The following is a 22,921-nucleotide window of genomic DNA, read 5'->3' as shown; positions in this document are numbered from 1 at the left end:
ACATGATATTATTTAATTATTAACCACAACAGTAAAATAGATTTTGCGTTCTTTTTTCTTCTGAAATTGAGTGTTACGAGGCCAGGGATTTTGTCTTATGTAGCTTTAAATCTCAGTGTCTAGCATAGAATCTTGCATTAAAAAGAGGCATTTAATTTATATCTTAAAGAAATAAAACTGTATTTTGAAAGAACAAAGGCTAAATTACTGATGATACAAACTATGTGAATATGCAGCAGTGAGCAAAATGACATGAACCCTTACCATCCACAGTATAATGTAAAGAACACTGAACTAGAGAAAAGGGGACCAGGGCTCTACTCTGAGCTCCAGCAACCACTAGCCCTTGACCATGGACCAATAACTTCCCAGTGAGTTCATTCATTCACTTATAAATTTTTATAGAGCACCTACGTTTTGCCAGGAACGAGGCTGGCTCTGGGCATACAATGGGAATGATTCAGACCCCCAAAGAGTTTTGTGTAGAGAATGATAGAGACGTAAATAAACCATACAATAAGAAGGGTTTCTCAGCACTATTGACCTCATTTGTACAGGATAATTCTTTGTTGTGGGGCACTGTCCTGAAGGAGTTTCACAGCATCCCTGGCCTCTACCCACTAAGTGCCCGTATGATCCTCTTCCCCAGTTGTGACAACCACAAATGTCTCTTGACATTACCAAATGTCCCCTTGGGGGTAAAAGTCATCCCTGGTTGAGAACCACTGCAATGAAGTGTGAAACGTGCTCCACTGAGAGCGACTCAAGGCCTGAGGGAGTAGAAAGTGTGTCCACATTGAGACAAAGAATGAGAAGGAATTACCTGGGCAAAGAAGAGGCAGGAGGGAACAAAGGGAAAGAGCATTCCCAAGCAGAAGGAGCAACTCTGCAAAGACCTGGAGGCAAGAGAGACTAGGGTAATTTTGAGAAACTGAAGTGACCAGTGCAAGGGAGAAGAAAGGGAGAAATGGGCTGGTGAGGGGAGCTGATGCCAAGGAAAGTGAACTTTATCCTAAGGATAGTGAGAAACCAACAGAGGATTTTAAGTTTCAATTTCCACACCTATTTAAAATGAGAGATTGGACTAGATGAATTTTAAGTCACTTTCCATCTCTAGCATTCATGACGGATCTTTAGGTACAAGTGAATCTCTTACCACTGTGCTTTGCATTGCTTTTTGCATCATTTCTTTTTGATTATCTTTTAAGTCTTCTCTTATTCCAAAAAAGATATAAACGTCAGCCTCGTTGACGACTTTATTATAAAAATATCTGTCAAACAATCATACCATAAAATTGTTTTGCTAACAGGGTTACAATAATAAAATCTGGATAAAATATAACAATTCAAAATTACATAAAGCATTTGATACACTTTAAAGTGCCTTCCATCCACTGTTATATTTCATCCTCATAAAGCTACAATAATAAAGCCAAAGTACAGATTTTTATTACTATGTGCTAGATGAAAAAAACTGATCTTGAGGAGATCAAAAGAGTCAGGTCTGGGGCCCTTTCTTACAGGACACATCACTTCCTCAATGATTTTGATACCAGTGGAGAGCTGCTCTTTTTCTTCTTTTATGTTTTTAAAAGCAGCATGCCCGATCTCAGAGTTATATGTTCTTTTTTAAAATTCTAACTGCATACTTCCTTTTTTAGTTTAGAATTAAAGTAATAATAAAGAAAACTTCCTGCACAGCAAATACTATAGCAAGAGCTAACTTTCCTTATTCATAGTTTGAACAAAAAAATAAGTCCCTCCATTAAAAGAAGTCAATTTCTACAATTCTCTGTCAAGTGAGCATTTTATGCTGGTTTAGATTAAGGGACAAACACTCTATTTGAGGAATAAATGCTAGTAAGAGAGGCAGTATAGGGTAGCATTTGAGGGCATGTATTCTGGAATGAGACAGGCCAAGTGACTTACTAGTTGTATGATCTTGGGCAAATTACTTAACATTTATGTACCTCTGTTTTTCCATTTGTAATGTGGGGATAGTAACAGTATCTACCTCATAGAGTTTTCATAAAGCTTAAATGAGGTAATGTGTACAGAGTGCTTTCAAAAGTGCTTGACACATATAGTTATATAAATCAGTTAATGTTATTAATAACTACAGTATATCATCATTTTTAAATGACCTAAGCTTTTGTGGTAGATTGCTTGCAAAAATAACCCCAATTCTCCACCTCTCCATGTATCCACCACCTTTGCAGCTCCTTGGGTGTGAAGGGAGTCTATTTCCTTTGTGCTAGTCTTGTAATTTGCTTTGGTCAAAAGAATGTGTTGGGGGCTTCCCTGGTGGCGCAGTGGTTGAGAGTCCGCCTGCCGATGCAGGGGACACGGGTTCGTGCCCCGGTCCGGGAAGATCCCACATGCCGCGGAGCGGCTGGGCCCGTGAGCCATGGCCGCTGAGCCTGCGTGTCCAGAGCCTGTGCTCTGCAACGGGAGAGGCCACAACAGTGAGAGGCCCGCGTATAGAAAAAAAAAAAAAAAAAAAAAGAATGTGTTGGAAGTGATGGTGTGCCAGTCTCAAAGTGCAAACCTCAAGAGGACTTTTATGCTCTCATTTTCTCTCTTTGAGCATTGCTGCTGCTACAGGCTAGCCAGTTGGTTGATGAGAAATACACATGGTCCAATCATCCTTGTAGCTTCAGTCAACTGCTAGCCAGCTGCCAGGCATGTGAGTAAGACCTCCCTAAACCAGCTGGCCCCCAGCTGACCTGCCAACTGACTGCAGGCACATGGGCGAGCCCCACTGACGTTGGCCTGGCCCAGATCAGCAGAACTGCCCAGCTGACTCGTAAATGGCTATGGTTTTAAGGCATTAGATCTTAGAGCAGGTATGCAGCATTAGCTGGCTGATTAAGCCATTAAAAATGACAAGAAGTGAAGGTTTCATATCTCAGTCCCAATATCCTAAGTCATGCTGGTTCCTAAACATACACATTGAACTTAAATCTTTAGGATTTCCCACCCCCCCTCTGGTGAATAACCAACAAAGCTAAAATCAGAATCAGCTAAAATCAGTATGAGCTAATAAACTATAGGCATAGTGTCTTCTCAATCAGTCGGTTTTTAAGTAATGGAAGACATTGCCACTAAATCACAGATCTCAGCGATATATAAATCTATCAACTCAACACATTGTACACGTTAAACTTGCACAATGTTATATGTCAATTATATCTCAATAAAACTGGAAAAAGATCACACATCTCACTCTGGGCAACTGTCCCCAGAGTTGGAACTCAGTTCAGCTAGATAATCTGAAAAAAAAAAAACTTTCTTACCTTGCTTTTATAGTAATTTCAAAATTATTAAAGTCCTTATAACCAATGAAATTATTTTCTGTTTCTATTGAGATAGAAAAGTGTGGCAACACTGAAAATAAAAACAAAGAGGCAACATTACCATTTAATTTAGAGTAGTCTTTAAATCATAGCAACCAACTGTATTTCTGGATTAGCTGGATAAGCTGCTACATCAGCACAACATCCACTTTGTCATCATTATCATCAACAACAACACTATTTTTGGGGAGCCTCCCATTCTGCCAATCAGAGGTCAATCCATCCTCTATGTACTGGAAACACTTCACTTATACTTTGATTTCAGCACTTATTATAGGCAATCGATTATTTCCTCCACTAGAGTATTGGCTCCTTGAAACAAAAAAGACTATTCTCTCTTTATCTTTGTATGTCTCCCCCTCCCATCTTTCTCATGAATCGCAAATATAGTATGTGCTCAACAAATGTTTATTACATTCAAAATGGAAAAAGAAATTTCTTGCTTATTTAATATTTCCTTTTTTTATCTAGTAGAAAAATCCATCCAGTCTCCAAATTCCAACATAAAACTCTCACTTTAGTCAAGAAGAGAGAGCTTACAATTAGCTACAAGAAAGAACCTTCATAAAAAATTAAAAATTAGGGCAGAAAGGAAGGAGGGTTTTTTCCTCTCTTTGGTATCTTGATTGCCCAAGAGAAAACAATTTCATCTGTCAAAATGGCACTGTCTTCTCTTTATACTAACTCAGACTGTGTACTGAGGCTTACAGATTCTAATTCTATTAACCTGCACAACAGTTAGTAGAAAATTGGGTGATTGTATGACCTTGATATTGTAGACAAAGACTGACACGGGAGAGTAAGTGAGATAGTTGGCTTCAGATAGGGCTTATGTGTTTTCTAAATGGTGAAAAACAGAAGAAAAAGAGCAATGCAATTTGTTGCTCTGGGCTGCATTCCTATGTTATTAAAGATCAAGACAGATGTGTTCTCCCCAGGATATGAAGTAGAGGAAAATATCTCATCCTTTCATCCAGTACCTAGGTGCCATGTAGCCTGCGTACTCCTGCCAACAGTGATATACCAATGAAAAGGACACAAACCCTGCCCTTAATGAGCTCACAGTCAAGCAGGGAAGACAGGCATAAGCAAAGAATTACACAAACACCTAAATGACAGATGACAGTTATGAAAACTGATATAAATAAGTACAGGGAATCCTTCCCAGGAAAAAGAATTTAGGGAAAACTTCACTGAATAAATGGCTTTTCAACTGAGACTTGAAAGGTGAGTAGGAGTTGGCTAGGCAAGAGGGAGAGGGAGGGTGTTGCAGGCAGATGGAACATCAAATGCAAAGTCACCATTCCTGGAGTGGTATAAATGAGGCTGAAAAAGAGGTGGGAATGAGGAGATACTGGGGACTTTTCAATAGAGAAATAACATGACAAAGTTTGCATTTCAAGGTTATTTTGGCTAATACCAAGAGAGAATATCTTTGAAGCAGAGACAGCAATTAGTGGGGGTTGCAGTAGACCAGGAGGGAGCCTGGTGGTAAAATCAATGTGTGGCTGCAGATAATAAGAGGTGGATGAATTTTTAGATATCTACAAGAAGCAGCAAAAACACTTGGAGGATGGGGGATCAGTCAGGATTATATGTTATTTAGAGCCTATAATCTTTAAAGTTGAGTTTCATTATAATAAATTTGCTTTGTCACCGTTTGTTAATTGTTAAAATTCGTGTTATTTGCCACATTACTATGAGTCTCCTGGGGAATAAAAAAATGACTTCAAGAAAAAGAAAGTTAAATTTGATATCAGAGCACACAAATACTCTAGTAAACAACCACAAGAAATGGAAAGGTTAAGCTGTTTATATGTTAATTATTAATCCATTAATATGATTGATTTCAAAATAAGAATATCTTAAAATTTTGGATCAATGTATTAGGAATTTGTGAGCTAGAAAGAAAATAGCACTGGACTAGAGGTAAGGAAATCCAAATGTTCTTGTTCTGTCACTAGCTGGTTGTAATGAATTCAGTAAATCATCTATTAGTCTTATCAGGTTCTGTTCACCTCAACTCTGATTCTTTAAGTTTCTCCTAAAATCATAATTCTGGAAAGGACCTTAACTAGTCAAGTTCCTCAGGGGACTACGTCTCTTGAGGCTCTATAAAGAGGAAGACAAGTCCAGAGAGACTGGTGTGCTTATTCAGGGTTACCAAGGGCAGCCAGAACTAGAGCCTAGGCATGTGGACAACTCTGCCCACCCCCTTGAGCAGTACTTCTAACCATACCAGCAAGTGGCCTCATCTTCATCTGGGAGTGATTTTGCATTAAGTTCATTCATGAAAAGAATTATTGCAAAAATACTAACTCTTTATAGGTAAACTTTTAATTGTAAGAAATTACCATATTCTTTAATTTCAAAATATGCAGTTCCAGTTGTTGAAAAGTCTTCTTTATATTTAGCTCGAACTGTCCATACACCATATCTATGGAAGCAAAATATTTATAATTACAGAAGTCATCAAATGTTTTTAATTCACCCAAAGAAAATCTAATCAATTCCCATTTTAAAGAGGGAGAGGTAAGTAAAGATGTATATAGCCTACATACTTTTTTTCGACAGCAGATTTTAAAGCAATAAACAGAAATAACTGAGCATTTTCAAGATAATAGAAATTATTTAGTAATTAGTTTTCATACATTGTGATTTTTTTCAGGTATTTTTATCTCAATATAATAGCTTTGATTTGAAGAGCTTATGATACTTGAAAATTTACTAATCCTGGAGCTTAATTATACTAACATAATACTAAAATCCACCCTGTAGTAGAAAATCCATAACAATGTCTCTAGAAACATATAATACAGGTCAAGCCTATCCAGATGATAAAATTCACACTTCACATAAATGAAATTTTGGTTGGGGACAAAATATGGTTTGTTTAAAGTGGAAAATGATCTGAGTTTCACAACCTTCATTCAAAAATATTGACTGAGAACTGGATTAAGCACTGGAGATAAAAAATGAACAAGATAGAAGAGATCCTGTCTTCCCAGAGTTACTAGTCCATGGGAGTCCAAATCCCCACTTTTACGTTTAGTAGCAGATTGGACTTGAGCAAATTACTTAGATTCATTTGTGAAATGGGAAAAATAAAATCTATCTTGCACACTGGTTATGCAATCAATAAAGTTTAATATTATGGTTATCATCATCATTTACACAAAGAACATTTATCAAGTGCCTGTTATGTTGAGGTGCTAGTGATTCAAAAGTGACCAATATGGACAAGACTCCTGTCCTCAAGGAGTTTACAGTCTAGTGGGGAATAAAAGACAAGTAAATTAATAAATAATTACTTACAAAACTGAGATAAGTGCCATGAAGAAAATAAACAAGAGAGTAAAAGGAAGAGAGAGACTACATTAGATCATGCATCCAGGGATAACTTCTTTGAAAAGGGAGCATTTACCCTGTGTCCTAAAGAATGAAAGGAAGCCAGCCTTGTAAAGAGCAAGGTGGAGTACATTCTAAGCAGAAGGGACAACATGTGCAAATGTACTGGGGTAAGACAATACTGGTCATGGCTGACATAATCTGTCATGGAGCAAATGACAGAAGATGAAGTTGGAGAAATGATAATAATTATAAAATAACTGGATAAATTCTGTGCTATGGAGCGTGTAATATTTTCAAGGAAGTACAAAATTTTAAAATTATCCAAATTATTTAAATCCCCCAATTTCATCCAAATTTCTAGAAAATCTTCAGTACAGTGAATTAACTGCAAACTCGATTCTAGAGGGCAGACAAAAATGACCATAAAAAGATTTTGCTTTAAAGTGATATTGTAGTCATTTTATAGGTGCACTTATCTTATTTGTCCTCCTCTAAGTTCCTTGCAGACAGGGACTGTGGATTCTTTATTTCTGTTTTGAATTTCTCATTCCCGTTGTACTTTGCGTATACCAGGAATGTGTTCACTAAATTTTTTTCACATTGGGTTCTCTTCTTAATCCTTTAGCATGTGGCCAAATGGAGGAAATTAATAACACCCTCCCTCTTGAAATCTGTCTTCTGGTATTCTGTGCAGTAAAGACTACAGGGGACCAATATTTTTATAACTCTCAGAGCTAGGCATGGGATAATACCAGCCTTTTAGACTGATAGTCTATTAGATTCCTTGAAGGGTGGAGGGTTGATGGTTTTGATGGGAAGAAAAAAAAAAGGACTGGGGACTGTTTTTTGCCTCTTCCAAATTTTAATTTCTATACGTAAAGAGGATTGGTAAGAAGTATTGGGAGTGGTTTGTTTGTTTTGCCAGAACCTGAGCCTAGCTTCTAATTAGACTTGAAAAGAGTTTGTATATCCTCATTTCCTTCACACCTACCCTTTGTTAACACTAGGTGGCTCCATTTGACTGGTTATCTACCTCACAACCAAAAGTTCCAGATGTGCTTTTTAGAGAAAACTTTATTAACAAATACTTTAAAATACTTAGGATTAGATGGAATCTTGAAGTCAGGAAAAGAGACAATTCCAGTATAATCATTTTCTTCTACCATGTCAACTTCTGATCCTTCAGGATCCTTTGAATAAAAACAAACAACTTCAAATCACATAAATCACATTTTTAAAATTAACTGATTATATTGTCTTTTTCTTTTTTTTTTTTTTGCGGTATGCGGGCCTCTCACTGCTGTGGCCTCTCCCGTTGCGGAGCACAGGCTCCGGACGCGCAGGCTCGGCGGCCATGGCTCACGGGCCCAGCCGCTCCACGGCATGTGGGATCTTCCCGGACCGGGGCACGAACCCGTGTCCCCTGCATCGGCAGGGGGACTCTCAACCACTGCGCCACCAGGGAAGCCCGATTATATTGTCTTTGATCTACAGTAATATTTACTAACAAATATCCATGTCTTCAAATTAAATATGAAGGAGGATAATCATTTAAATGTTGTGAAATGCAAATATGGTTAATTTAAGCCACTTCCCTCCCTCTTTTTGGACCCTCTTCCATCTCCTGCCTCACCGGGGGTGGGGAGGGGGGGGAGTAAATCAGTGTCCTGGGTATCCTAGTCTCAGTTATCTAGAAGAGATTCAACTCTTTATTGTACAACTAAAGAAAAAAAAGAAGTATGACAAAAACTGATGTTATAATGTATGAAATATGAACTTACATGCTTTACAGATACCTGAATCTAAATTCTGTATGTGTTCATCTGAAGCTTTCCAAAGCAAATATGCTGTAAAATGCATTTATTAGCTAGACATTTTGTAAGTTTGCAGTCTATGTCAATAGTTATCCACCACAATCTTGGAACACTCTGGATGCTTCTCAAGTAATTCATTATAAAATAGTCAGATGTTAAAGTTTGTGAAAGTTTTATGATTTTTGTAAATTATGAAGGATTCAAGGTTATTCCGATACAATCCTCTTTTTCATTTGTGCTCTGTTAAGGTTTTCGGGTTTTTGGTTATTTGAGTAGGAGGAAAGGTACTGCAACCTATAGTGAAGGACCAATTACTAGTACACCTACTGTTAATAGGTGAGCAGTTATCTCCCCACAAAAATTTGTAGGGTTGTGACACGAACTGGGAAGACCATGGGAGTTTATTTCACATGTGCATATCATCTGTTACATATGTCATGGCTGATGAAAAGCTGATAACAGCTGATCTTTATCTCATGGGTTAGCACTATTTTTCATGTGTTAGTATGTTAGTTACTAAAGCCTAAAGTGCTCAAGTGTATTGTACAAATAAAAAATCTCAGACATAATAGGCATTCAACTAATTCTTAGTGATTGATCAGTGTTCTTCAAGAAATAAATCATGAAGGATATATTTAAATGATTTAGTTCAAAACATAACTTGTTGAGATTTCATTTTCATGAGGTTTTTACATATTGTAGAGGTATAAACCTACAATTTTATACTCACAGAAGGTGTTCAACAACCATTTCCTGAACACTGAATGAGTTAGTATAGTGTGAGGGCAGGATTATGGAACAGAGTATCTCATCCAAATAAATAACATACTTACTATGAAAGTTAAGACAGTTTCTCTTTTGGCTGGCTTCAAGTCATCGTTCAGTGAATAAACTCTAACCTTTACTGTAAGAATAATTGATATCATCAAAAACTTTGCTAAGCACAGTATTTTGATTTTTTACAATAGTCACCCTTAAAAGAGATGAGCTTCATTTTAAAAATTCAATACACAGTCATACATGAAAATCCATATTTAAAAGAAAGGAAAAGTTAGTTTGTAGACATATACATACCAATGATTTTTTTCTTTTAAAGAGAATCCTTTTGGATTCCTTTAAAGAGCTACTTTCTAGTGAATTTAAAGTACAGTTCACTTTATTAAAATATATTTACATACATCTTTTTGGGAATAAATATATAGTACAAAATTAGTTATATCTGTAATTAGGCCACTGTTTATAAAGAATTTCATAGTAGGGACTTCCCTGGTGGTCCAGCGGATAAGACTCCGCGCTCCCAATGCAGGGGACATGGGTTTGATCCCTGGTCAGGGAACTAAGATCCCACATCCCGCATGCCACACGGCATGGACCAAAAAAAAAAAAAAAGAATTTCATAGTAGCAAAATAGTGATGTCTACCATATGGTTATATGGGAGTATAATAAATTGTCTCATATTAAAGTTGAAGATTTTAATGGAAAATTAGGTACTTTGTTTCAGACATTATACACTCTTACAACAAGGCCCCAAATTGTCTCTTACTGTTACTAAAGATAGCACTGAATTCTATGGTTTTGTTATATTTATTGAGGCAGATCCTACAATTGTTCTCTCATTGTTAAAAGAATAATGGCAAGGGCTCAATAACAATTAGTTCTCTTCCACTTCTTTCTGTCAGTTAATAGATCCCCACCTTTTAAAAAAAAGCATCTGCTTAGCTTTTAACTCATAGCTGCTTGAGACTTGCTGATCTAGTTCCTTCCAATGACATATTATAATTTCTCTAGGGTTTTACTGATGCTCAAATCATTTCATGGCCAAAACTTTAACCACAAAATAAAATTGAGCTGATGCCATAAACCTTTTAAAGGGTCGGTATTATGCAAAGCTCTACACAAGAAGCCACGTGTTAAGCGCTCTAAAATTTGTTTCCCTATACCATAAGATCAAAGCAAAATGCTCAGTAAATCCCTCCACTCTGCTGTCCCCTCACCCCTGTCTCTCTCCTCGAGTCTTCCCTCCTGCTTTATGAACATACCTGGTCCAGGCCTGAGCATCACTGGGATGCTGCCAGAGGCAGTATGCCACAAAAGTTAAGAGCTCAGGCCCTCGAGTTCAAAACTTGGGTTTCACTCCTGCCTCTGCCACTTTCTAATGTGACCCAGAGCAGGATACCTAATCCCTCTACACCTTAGTTCCTGCATCTGTAAAATAGGACTGCTAGTATCTGCTTCATAGTATGTGAGCCTAAATGAGACAAAGCTTTTGCATAACCCGGCACATAATAACTGATCAATAAATGTTTATTATTTTTATTTTATACTACTTCTATGGCTACTACTTGTTCACTTTCTAACCCATTTTGTGTTAGGTTAGAAAATTAATCTTGTCTTCATAGCAATGGTGTATCAAAGGTAAGATTAATAATTTTTTTGTACCAAAGATATAGCTTATTAATTTAAAAATGTATATTGAATGCCTTCTATGTGCAGATACTATGCTAGGCACAGAGATATGGTGGTGACAAATCAGACATGGAATTCCTCTAATGGAGTGGAGGAGAGAGGCAAACACAAGATGACACAAAGTAAATGTAAAATTCCAGGGGTAGGAAGTGCTATAAAAGACACTCCCTGGCTTTCTGAGTGTGGAAGAGGGAGCTTTGAAGCAGAGAAGGCTGCCCTTTATGGGATGGCACGTAAGGGTTGAGTAGGAGTTAAGAAGGCAAGGAAGGGGCATGAATATACCAGGAAGAGGTACACAAGCTTTACTGTGGATAGGAAAATGGTGTGAGAAAGCAACTGAAAAGAGGTCAGCTTGGCTGGTGTCCACCGATGAAGGGGAACATGGTGGGTGATAAGGTTGGAGGGGAAGGCAGGACACAGGCTGTGTGAAATTGAAGGATTTTGGTCAATACTCTGAAGGCCTTTGTCCTATAAAGGCTTGAAGATTTAAGCCTCTATCCTAAAGATGCTTATAAGAAAAATCCCTCAACGATCTTCAGATTAAATGTGGGCATTGGGACATAAGAGCTATAAACAGCAAGATGTAATCAATTTTTAAAAGAATTACTTCTCAATCATTCTTTTTCTTCTATGTAAATAAGGCTTTACGCTATTCCACAGATTAAATGATAATGGGAAATACTTTCCTAGTGCTTACTCTGTGGTAGGCAGTGTTTGAAGTATTGACACATATAAATTCACTTAACTCTCACAACAACTCTATGAGGTAAGTTCTATTATTATCTCCATTATACAGATGAGGAAAATGGGGCTCAGAAATATTAACTCACACAGGGTCACAGAGCTAATAAGAGCCCAAGCTGGGATTTGAACCCAACAATTTGGCTCCAGAGTTTGCTTTTAACCACTATACTTCACTACTTCTCAGTAATGAGTCAATATTTATTTATTTATTTTAAAAGATTTATTTACTTTTTAAATTTTATTTATTTATTTTGGCTGCGCTGGGTCTTAGTCGTGGCACCCAGGATCTTTGTTGTGGCATGCGGGATCTTTTAGTTGCAGCATGCGAACTCTTAGTTGTGGCATGCATGCAGGATCTTGTTCCCTGACCAGGGATCGAACCCCGGCCCCCTGCACTGGGAGCGCAGAGTCTTACCCACTGGACCACCAGGGAAGTCCCAATGAGTCAATATTTAGAGGAGTGGCTTCCCTGGTGGCGCAGTGGTTAAGAATCCGCCTGCCAATGCAGGAGACACTGGTTCGAGCCCTGGTCCAGGAAGATCCCACATGATGCAGAGCAACTAAGCCTGCAAGCCACAACTACTGAGCCCGTGTGCCACAACTACATGCCTAGAGCCCATGCTCTGCAATGAGAAGCCACCGTGCACCGCAACGAAGAGTAGCCCCCACTTGCCACAACTAGAGAAAGCCTGCACACAGCAATGAAGACCCAACACACCCAAAAATAAATAAATAAATATATTAAAAAAAGAAATTTAGAAGAAAGTTCTCTAGTTCTCCTCTATGATTAGAATAGATGAGGATACCACATCTTCTTACACTAAAGTTCTGACAAAGAAATAACATATGAGGCTGTTCTTAATTTTTTTTTAAGACTTTTTTGATGTGGACCATTTTTAAAGTCTTCATTGAATCTGTTATAATACCGCTTCTGTTTTATGTTTTGGTCTTTTGGCCACGAGGCATGTGGGATCTTAGCTCCCCGACCAGGGATCAAACCCACATCCCCTGCATTGCAAGGTGGATTCTTAACCACTGTACCACCAGGGAAGTCCCAAGGCTATTCTTAAGGAAAGCCTTGATAGCTAAGAGAGGTCCCAGGCTCTGGGTATCAGACTACTTGTTGGACAAAGATGAGGATGCTAAATAGTAGGTAGTGTCAACAGGACCCAATTAATGAAGCTTCCTCTAACATAGGAGGAACACAGGGGTATGGATATATTTGTTTCTGGGTATGATGTTTAAAAAGGGCCCAAGCTTTATGGGCAGAGACTATCTCCATGTACACCAAATCATCTTGGAGTCAAGAGAGTACTATTCTGGCTATGATATTCTGTCCAAGCCGAAAGCAATACCCCACCCTCTCTAGGCCTTTCCTTTCTGAGCTGGTCATAACAGGAGCTCCTGCTAAAAAGGTAGTGGTGCAGGCCTGTTCCACCCCATACTATCAACATCAACCAATATGCAGCAGGTATCTACTACCTGAAATGTTTTCAACAAAGCTGGCTGGTCTTGCCTCCCTTCCTCTTTCCTTCACCAATAATGTCATTATTGAAACTCCATAACCTCCCCCTTCCACATACAGTTCTCTCATAATTCCATCTCTGATGTGCTCAAAAGTTAATTCTGGTAACAGGGAGTGATAGAGGAATCGAAGGTTTTGCAGACACATGAACATATGTGGTCAGCATTCACACTTTTCTGTGTTTATTGTTGGTTTCTTAGGAATAAATCCAGTCAATTGTCAATCCCAGAGTTTTGACTGGCTATCCTGCCCTTTCCCCCTCTAACAGATAAACCAAGAATACAAAACAATGTTCTAATAGGAACTTTCTTTAGGCAGATCCCTTTAGAAAATTAATATCCATATATTTCTGTGATTTAGTTTATATTTTGCTGAAACATCTGATTCTTAGGGTTTGATTTGTTTTCTGAATTTGAGGATTAGCTCCAAAGTAATAGACCTTTTTTTATGATCACTGCTTTATAATAAATTATCTTCTCATTGCCAAAATAATATTTGCAGTTACATCTTAAAATTGTTTAATAATAAGACCTAACACTACATTTCACAATTCTTAAATAGTTTTTTTTCTACATGGGAATAACTGATGAGGTAGATAATATAACTGTTAATTTTTGCCATTTCCATATGAATTTAAGATTTATATTTAAAATCAAATTTAAAATTAATTCTGTTTAATTGTTTAACAATTTCTGTATGAATTTAAAATTAAAATGATATTTATAAGTGTAAAAATCACTGGGAATTGAGACTCTTTTGAGCAAGTTGGAAACCTATCTCCACTTAAATTCAAGTTTTAAAAAGCTCTACAGTGATATTGGCCAGTAATTTACTTTTTTTGTGGTATCTTTGTCTGGTTTTGGTATCAGGGTGATGGTGGCCTCATAGAATGAGTTTGGGAGTGTTCACACTACTATATTTAAAATAGATAACCAACAAGGACCTACTGTATAGCACAGGGCCCTCTGCTCAATATTCTGTAATAACCTCAATGGGAAAAGAATTTGAAAAAGAAGTTATATGTATATGTATAACTGAATCATTTTGCTGTATACTTGAAACTAACACAACATTGTAAATCAACTATACTCCAATATAAAATAAAAATTAAAAATAAATAAATAAAAACTCTTCCCCACATCCAGAGTTCAGTTTAAATAAATGCCATCATCATTTACCCAGCTGTTCAAGCTTGGGGAAAAAAATCCAAAAACCTCTACAGTATAGTGTCAATCCCAATCCCACTCCCCCGCCCCCAGAGAGAGAAGCATTTTATAATCTACCTGACTGGTGTGGAGTGTAAACAGGTTTGTCTGTATGAATGAAGAGGAATCCATTGTCATAGGTTATTGGCATTTTTTTTGATTTTGAAAAATGCTTTGATACAACATCCAAATACACATGTGAAACTGGGTCTTGTCCTCCAGACAATTGTTTGGGTTGTATCTGTAAAAGACAATGTTGATGGAAAAGAGTATAATAATTTTAAGGATATAAAACATGTTATTTAAAAAGTAGTATAGGAGCCAAAGTAGTAAATAAATTTTGCCCAAAGCCCTTCAATATCAAATGTCATAATCAACATTTAGCTTTAAGCAATTAAAATTTTTTCGGGGGCTTCCCTGGTGGCGCAGCGGTTGAGAGTCCGCCTGCCTATGCAGGGGGCACGGGTTCGTGCCCGGGTACGGGAAGATCCCACATGCTGCGGAGTGGCTAGGCCAGTGAGCCATGGCCGCTGAGCCTGCGCGTCTGGAGCCTTGTGCTCCGCAATGGGAGAGGCCACAACAGTTAGAGGCCCGCATACCACAAAAAAAAAAAATCTTTTTGGTTCTGTGCTTCCCAAATTTTACATGCATTTAGTAAAAACTACTACTATAGGAGCTCTCTTAAACTTTCACTTCATCAGCTTGTTGGATTAGCCCATGTTCTCCATCCCCTCAGTTCAACATCCTGACTGATGTTCAGGACACTTTGTATCCTATCTACATCCTTCTGCTTCCACGGGTTGAGCAATGTGCTTTCCAATTTGTCTATGTAATTGTAATGATCCACTTTACACTGCATGATATGCACATTTAATACACAGAAAGTAACAGAAAAAAGAAAAGTGTTTTTTTTTTTTTTTTTTTTTTTTTTTTTGCGGTACGCGGGCCTCTCACTGTTGTGGCCTCTCCCGTTGCGGAACACAGGCTCCGGACGCGCAGGCTCAGCGGCCATGCCTCACGGGCCCAGCCACTCCGCGGCATGTGGGATCTTCCTGGACCGGGTCACGAACCCGTGTCCCCTGCATCGGTAGGTGGACTCTCAACCACTGCGCCACCAGGGAAGCCCAGAAAAGTGTTTTTATGAAAACTTCGGCTTTGAAAACATGAGATAAAAGTTAATCACTAAAACAAACCATGTTAAATTAGATATGTGAGAGTACTGTAAAAATTTGGAAAACGGTAAAAATCTATAAAGATTCTGCACTCAGATTGCTTTGCAAGTATCTAAGTTCTTTCTCTACTTTAAGGAAATAGAAACTGTAGAACAAATGATTCGTTAAAGCTGTGACACATTATAAATAAGAATCTCTGCTCCAACCAGTGGACCCAAGAAAAGACCTGGGCACAACATTTAACGATTAGCAAATAAAGATACATTGTAACGTTAAGATAAAGTTAAATGCTTAAGGTATGCATCAATTTTGTGATTTCCCCACCCTAATTTACTTTTCCAATTAGCCATCTGAGTTAGAACTGTTCAACAGAGCTCTGTGTGATAAGGGAGAGCTGTTCAGTATGGTGCCACCAGTTACCTGTGGCTATTTAAGCACTTGAAAGGTGGCTAGTATGAGTGATTAACTGAATTTTTTATTTTAGTTACATTTGATTGATTTAAATTTAAAGGTAACAGTCACATGTGTGTGGCTAATGGCATCAGATAAGAGTGTCTACATTTGGGAAATGAATTTTATTTCTTAATAAACCTAAAAAGTGGAAGTATTTGTTAAGAGGTTAGAGCATTTACCATCAAGAACATTAATCAAAGAATTCCTACATTTGGTTAGAATTTATTTAGATCAGCGTTTCTCAAACCTGAGTAATACACAGATCCCGTTTAAAGGATAAAATGTTTTGGAGGACTCTCAGTGTTGTCTTTTTATTATTTGCAATATAATAAAAACTATTTTTAGTACAATGTTACTTAAATATGTACAAACCTAAAAGTAAGTATAATATTCTTGTGCTTATGACTCATTAGTGACTGACATCATCTAATAATCACGCAGTGGTAGAGTGGTATAAATGATCAAATCTCTGTGTTATCAATACTCAAACTTGGTACACATTTTACTGAGAATATTCTATATATATAAAGAAACTGAAGGATAAATACATACTGTTAAGAGTGCAGAATTTTGGAATTTATTTACTGTGGATAAAATAACATGGCCTGAAGAATAAGTAAATTTTTTGTCAGGATAACTTTTGATAGAGATTGTTGCATCAAATTCTTCAGTGTATCCATAAACTTGAATTACAATATTTTCAGATGCTCCAACACAGAATACTTTTGGTGCTGAAATGACATACCTGTTGAAATAGGAAAAGAGAAGGAACAGTATATTTATATGACATTTTTTGTTATACTTCTGATTTTTTTTTAAATCTCACTTGAGAGATTCAATTTAAAATAGGCACATTTGGGGCCTTCCTTGGTGGCGCAGTGTTTAAGAATCCACCTGCCAGGGCTTCCCTGGTGGTGCAGTGGTTGAGAGTCCGCCTGCCAATGCAGGGGACACGGGTTCGTGCCCCGGTCTGGGAAGATCCCACATGCTGCAGAGCAGCTGGGCCCGTGAGCCATGGCCGCTGAGCCTGCGCGTCCAGAGCCTGTGCTCCGCAACGGGAGAGGCCACAATAGTGAGAGGCCCACATACCGCAAAAAAAAAAAAAAAAAGAATCCGCCTGCCAATGCAGGGGACATGGGTTCCAGCCCTGGTCCGGGAAGATCCCACATGCCGCAGAGCAACAAGGCCCATGCGCCACAGCCACTGAGCCTGCGCTCTAGAGCCCGCGAGCCACAACTGCTGAGCCCGCGTGCTGCAACTGCTGAAGCCCATGTGCCTAGAGCCCGTGTTCTGCAACAGGAGAGGCCACCACAATAAGAAGCTCACACGCTACAGCGGGGAGTAGCCCCTGCTCACCACAACTAGAGAAAGTGCACCCGCAGCAACGAAGACCCAATGCAGCCAAAAAATAAAATAAAAAATAAAATAAAAATAAATAAAATAGGCACATATTCTCAACTTAAAATGATATTTTTAAATCAACATTTATTTGTGGTTTACGATAATTTCATCTTCTCAATTCCCCATGTGCTTACCCAGGAACAGCAGAAAATGAGGAATGTTCAGCTTTGATGATAATAAGGTACAGTTACTGAAATCTTACTCAGTGTTAGGTACTATTTTAAGACATATATATATATATATATATATATATATATATAAACTCACTGTGTTGTGACAACCCCTCTATGAAAAAAGTCTTACTATTACTCCGACTTTACAGAGGAAGAAACTGATAATTGACTTCCCCAAGGTCACATAGCTATTAAATTACAGAATTAGGAATTGAACCCGAGCAGCCCGTTTCCTGAATTAACACGTTCAATTGCTAGGCTAAACTGAATTTATCAAGAATTTTTGCAAGAGAAATTTAGAAAAAAAAAGTTATTTTAATTTTGGTATTGTTAGAAGTTTTATATTTTTCAGTTTAGTATTGTTTTACTTTTGATTGTCTATGTGGTGGTGGTGGTGAAATATAAAATAATTCATGCTTCAGGTCCCTAAAAGACAGCTCTGGAACCACTCATTCATACAGACTTTTGTCCTTACTGATACATTAGTAGCTATAAAGTATTTCATACTTTTCTTATTTTCTTTCAATAGTTGTAGAGAATATGGCCACTGAGCTTGCAGAGAGGCACAAATTCTAGTTTGGTCTCTACCTGGAATGTTCTTTCTCCAGATATTTGCATGGTTTGCTCTGTTACTTCCTTCAAGCTCTGTTTGAGTGTCACCTCCTTAGAGAACCTTCCCTGTCTACACTTTTAAATAGTGCCCCATCATTTCTTTATCTTCTTACTCTCCTTTATTTTTTTCCTTCATGGTACCAATAACTACCTGACCTTATTTATTTACTCATTCACTCATTGGTTCATTCATTGGTTCATCATTTTCTTCTCCCACTTGAATGCAAGCTCTGTATCATCTACTATATCCTCAGTGCCTATCACATAGTAGGTGCTGAAAAAATTTTTGTTGAATCAATCAATTAAATTTATTGATTCCCATGTTGTAAATGGCATACTCCCACTTTTTCAGAGAAAGAGAGAAGATGTTTATTGAGGGCCAGTACAGTGTAGTAGAAAAAATTAAGTATCATGGGACCCAGGTTCTAGTCCTAGTTCTACCACTAATTTGAAGTCATTTAATCCAATTTCTCTGAACTTCAGTCGGCTGTCTTTCAAGAAGGAATAAACGAAAACTAACCAGGAAATGGGGTGATTGTGACCATGTGAGAAAATCAGATTAGGGTTGGGAGAGTGCTATAAATTTATGACATCCTAAGTATACATTTATATTTATAATATATTTTACATATTTAAAGTATACATTTATAACAAAATGGGAAAAAATTGAAGCGGTAAAGAGGAGTCCTTAATACAAGTCCTACTTCTGTTTCTCTTAGTGGTGTGACCTTTGGCAAGTTACTTTCTCTATCTGGATTTATCCTTACAGGAAATGAGTAGGTTTGATTAGATATTCTCCAGTTACTTATCAGTACTAAAATGTTATTTCTTGATATGATATCAATATTTTAAAGATTTAGTTTAAAATACACATTATTTCAATAATAACACTAAAATTTATAAAGCATTAGCTCATAAATTTGGAAGTAATTATAACCATAGATTTTTCAAACCACAGGCTTAGAATTGAACCCCAAGTAACCCTTGCTTTACTATGTACAGTACACGGAAAACACAAAGAAAACTCTGCACCAGATAGAAACAAGCCAGAAACACCAAGAAAGTTTATTATCTTGAGTTTAGTTTGTGCTGTTTTGAAGAGGAATTTGAATAATCACTTATGTAAATTTTTATAAGTAACAATCCCCTAAAACTGTCATGTTGTTAGCCACTCATCAAATCAAAATGCTACATGACTTTCTTATTCAGAGGTGAGACTATTCACTTAGTGCTCCCAGAAGTAGAAAGTTATTTACAAATTAACACAGTCTGGGGCTTCCCTGGTGGCGCAGTGGTTGAGAGTCCGCCTGCCGATGCAGAGGACACGGGTTCGTGCCCCGGTCCGGGAAGATCCCACGTGCTGCGGAGCGACTGGGCCCGTGAGCCATGGCTGCTAAGCCTGCGTGTCCGGAGCCTGTGCTCCGCAACGGGAGAGGGCACAACAGTGAGAGGCCCGCGTACCGCAAAAAAAGCAAACAAACAAAAAACCAAATTAACACAGTCTGTTGAATTTACTTTTTCACTCATCACATTAATAAGATGCATTGAAAAATAAAGATGGGTTGTTTTACTTACGTTTGTTCCTGTCCCCAACTTTTCCCCACAAAGATTAAAAAACAAAGTATGCCCCACAGGCCCATGCTGGAGGTAGCAGTAAACCATGGATATAACGCTCCTGAAGTTACTCTCCTTTTAAATAAACCGAGATTGAAGAACTTGGGTAAATTGGTTTACTGGTTAATTATTAATGTCAAGAAGAGGGACTTCTAAGTAGGAAAAGTAAAATTGGAACTGAAACACCCTTTAATGCCCAGGTATAAAAGTAGGAGTTTTTTTATAGAGTCCTACACCTAGATAATTTATTTTGATGAATACAAATAAAAGGATTCTAACATAAGAGTTTGGCACTGAAATGAATGGCTCAAAATTAGAAACTAGTAAGTTGCATTGTCTTTGGCCTTTCATCTCTTAACCAGGCAATTGCTCTGATGTTTTATCATCTGTGAGCATGCCTTTGGAGGCCCTCTGATACAGATGGAGACCCACCTGGATTCAGTTTCACACTGAGGTGATTTTAGAATGGGCCTGGTTTAGAGAAGGCTTATGAGGTGTCTTTCTAGAGAAGACCTGAACAGTAGTGTCATTGGCACTGGAAATGGTGAAAGGAGAAGACAGATCTGCAAAGGAAGTCTATGGAATAATTCCTTGGTCTGTCCCAGTCTAGAGAAGAAGCTGAATGTTAGGTAGAGAAAAGATTGTGACTGGCAATGAAAACATCATGTTGAGGATGCTGCATCATTCTCTAGGGAATAAATGACCAATCAAATTCTTTAGTTTTTAGTGGGGAATGGATATCCTACAATATCTATTAATTCATAAAGCATAAATTCAAAATTTGCATTCATTCAGGCACAGAATATCTTTATTTTCTAAAAAATAAACTTACTTTTCAGTGAGGTTTTAAATTATTTTAATATAAGAGCGCAAGAAAAACAAAGCTTCCTATGACAAATGAGTCTAGTAATTAATTTAGAATGAAATAAAAATTTTATCTTTAAGATTTTTATGATACTTTATGCTTACTAGAAAGTTTTTATTACTACCTTCCTTTTACTAGCACTCATTTCTAGCCTAGTATATAATAAGTACTCTATTTTAAAATAGTAAAACAGATTTCTCTAAACATTTTACTATAATCCAGATGTTTTACGGTCACATTGGCAATCCTTCTGAATTAATAAGGTTCTATTTTACCAACACTTTCGTACTGAGTTTATTGGGAAAAAAGGCACACAAAGGAAAATTTGATATACAAATTTCACTAACAGTGTCTCTACATATGTTATTGAAATGGCAAAAATCTGCCACTGTTGTCTGACCTAGTTGTTTCAGAAGGAAATTTGTAAAATAATTAAACTGGGTTACGAAAGATGGGGCAAGTTAAAACAAACAAAGTACTTTTGCCATCATTTTCGGGAAAAGATACTTAGGAGAAAGCGAGAACACTCAAATGATCATAGATGATATCTGAAGTGAAGGACACTTATTTGCTTGTATTATGGAGTCAATACTGATAAGTGATATCAATCACTAACCATCGGCATGTTTCTCTGATAGAAAACATTTAAAAAACGATGGATCTCAAAGGTTCTCAATAGAACTGAAGTTCAACAACTTACAGATTCTCAATTGTCTTTAACTAAACTTTTTTAATCTGCCTTCTAAACATGGCTCAAAGATGGATTCTTCTTTACATTTTAAAATGTTGACCTTTGGAGGCATCTGGTTTTTATACAGATACTCCATCTCTAAAAGAGGAGAATCCAGGTCTGGCAGCAACTTTGGTGGTCATCCGACTTGCCTGCTAATGCTACCTCAATTCAACCCTCAGGATCAAGTCTACATGACTTCACTTAGTTCACAAGGCCCCTCCTGATCTGAGTCCTGCTTGATTCTCCAGCCTCAAATGCTTCTCTTCTTCACTGCAGCCAATTAGCTGAATTACTTATTCTCTGAAGTCACCATGACATGAAAGTGCTCCTAGCAGGGTAACAGTCAGCCCAATACTATTACTATTATTCTTAACCTATTTATACCTTCAATTCTGTGTGTCTTTGGAAACATGGGTTATATATGGGTTACTGCTACTAGCACTGCAGAATGCAACTCACTCAGAATTTACTTAAGTGCTCACCCATAACACCAGTGAGAAAGGGAATCTTGGGATATAAACTACATCCAGCTATGGAACCTTATAAGTAAATGCCTCTCATTAGTTACTTCTCTTCCTAAATATTTAAATGAATTTAAAAAGACATTTAGCTACAAAAACTTTACTGAAACAAAGTCTTACAGGGAAGTCCAATGTGTAAACTAGTTAGAATAGAGATGCTCCAGGTGAACAGAGTGGGTGGTCCCGCTCTCTGCCAGCATGCACCCCCAGGTGGCCTTGAGGAGGCTCCGTAGGGACCCTGGAGTCCCTGGACACATGGTTTAAAAACCATTAACTGAAAGCACCAAACAACCTCTTCCACGTGTCCCTGTTTCACTTGGTCCATTCCTTATTTCCCTCTTCCAACATCCCCAAGTCCAGCTCGAAATTAGTTTTCTGTTGATTAGGCCAAAGGAGAAACCAGTCTCTTTTCTCCTTGGGTCTAAGATCCACTGCTTTAGCTGTGTGTTAAAATTCCTCTCTCAAGTGACTTGGGCTATCAACATCACGCCCTCTAAATGACCCATTTTTCTTACAATCTTATACCTGTATCCCACATCCAGTACCCTGTTATCCCAACATCAAATCAGGAATTCACCACAGACTGCAGGAAACCTGGTTAGAGGGTAATGGGAAAATAGATACTCTAGGTATATACCCCAGAAAACTTTCACACAACTCCCTAAGACACTAGTATAGGAATGCTCTTTGTAGTGTTATCTGTAATAGTAGTGTTATCTGTAAAATTTGGCAGCAACCTAAAACAACAGAAAAATGATAAATACATTACTGTATATTCATACCATGGAATGCAATGTTGGCTGGCAAAACCAACTTGCAGTATTGGTTGGTAAAACCAACAAAAAAAATAATAACATTTGTATTTACACAAGTTTAAAAGCATACACAGCAGGACTTCCCTGGTGGAGCAGTGGT

The 22,921-nt window shown here is 37.6% G+C and overlaps 1 protein-coding gene across 1 annotated transcript in view; it reads right to left on the bottom strand.

Moving 5' to 3' along the window:
* Positions 1 to 19,913, bottom strand: part of C5 (complement C5) — a 77,809-nt gene extending 57,896 nt beyond the window's left edge. The window contains exons 1-8 of the mRNA XM_030858828.3: positions 19,849 to 19,913; positions 16,640 to 16,832; positions 14,541 to 14,703; positions 9,355 to 9,425; positions 7,806 to 7,897; positions 5,711 to 5,793; positions 3,297 to 3,387; positions 1,157 to 1,271 (exon numbers count right to left, since the gene is read on the bottom strand). Of these exons, the coding sequence (XP_030714688.1) occupies positions 1,157 to 1,271; positions 3,297 to 3,387; positions 5,711 to 5,793; positions 7,806 to 7,897; positions 9,355 to 9,425; positions 14,541 to 14,703; positions 16,640 to 16,832; positions 19,849 to 19,913 (873 nt within the window). The remainder of the gene's footprint in view (positions 1 to 1,156; positions 1,272 to 3,296; positions 3,388 to 5,710; positions 5,794 to 7,805; positions 7,898 to 9,354; positions 9,426 to 14,540; positions 14,704 to 16,639; positions 16,833 to 19,848) is intronic.
* Between the last annotated feature and the right edge of the window lie 3,008 nt (positions 19,914 to 22,921).

The sequence above is a fragment of the Globicephala melas genome, chromosome 6 (genome assembly GCF_963455315.2).
Source record: "Globicephala melas chromosome 6, mGloMel1.2, whole genome shotgun sequence".
NCBI lineage: Eukaryota > Metazoa > Chordata > Mammalia > Artiodactyla > Delphinidae > Globicephala > Globicephala melas.
This window is presented reverse-complemented; position numbering and strand designations above follow the sequence as displayed.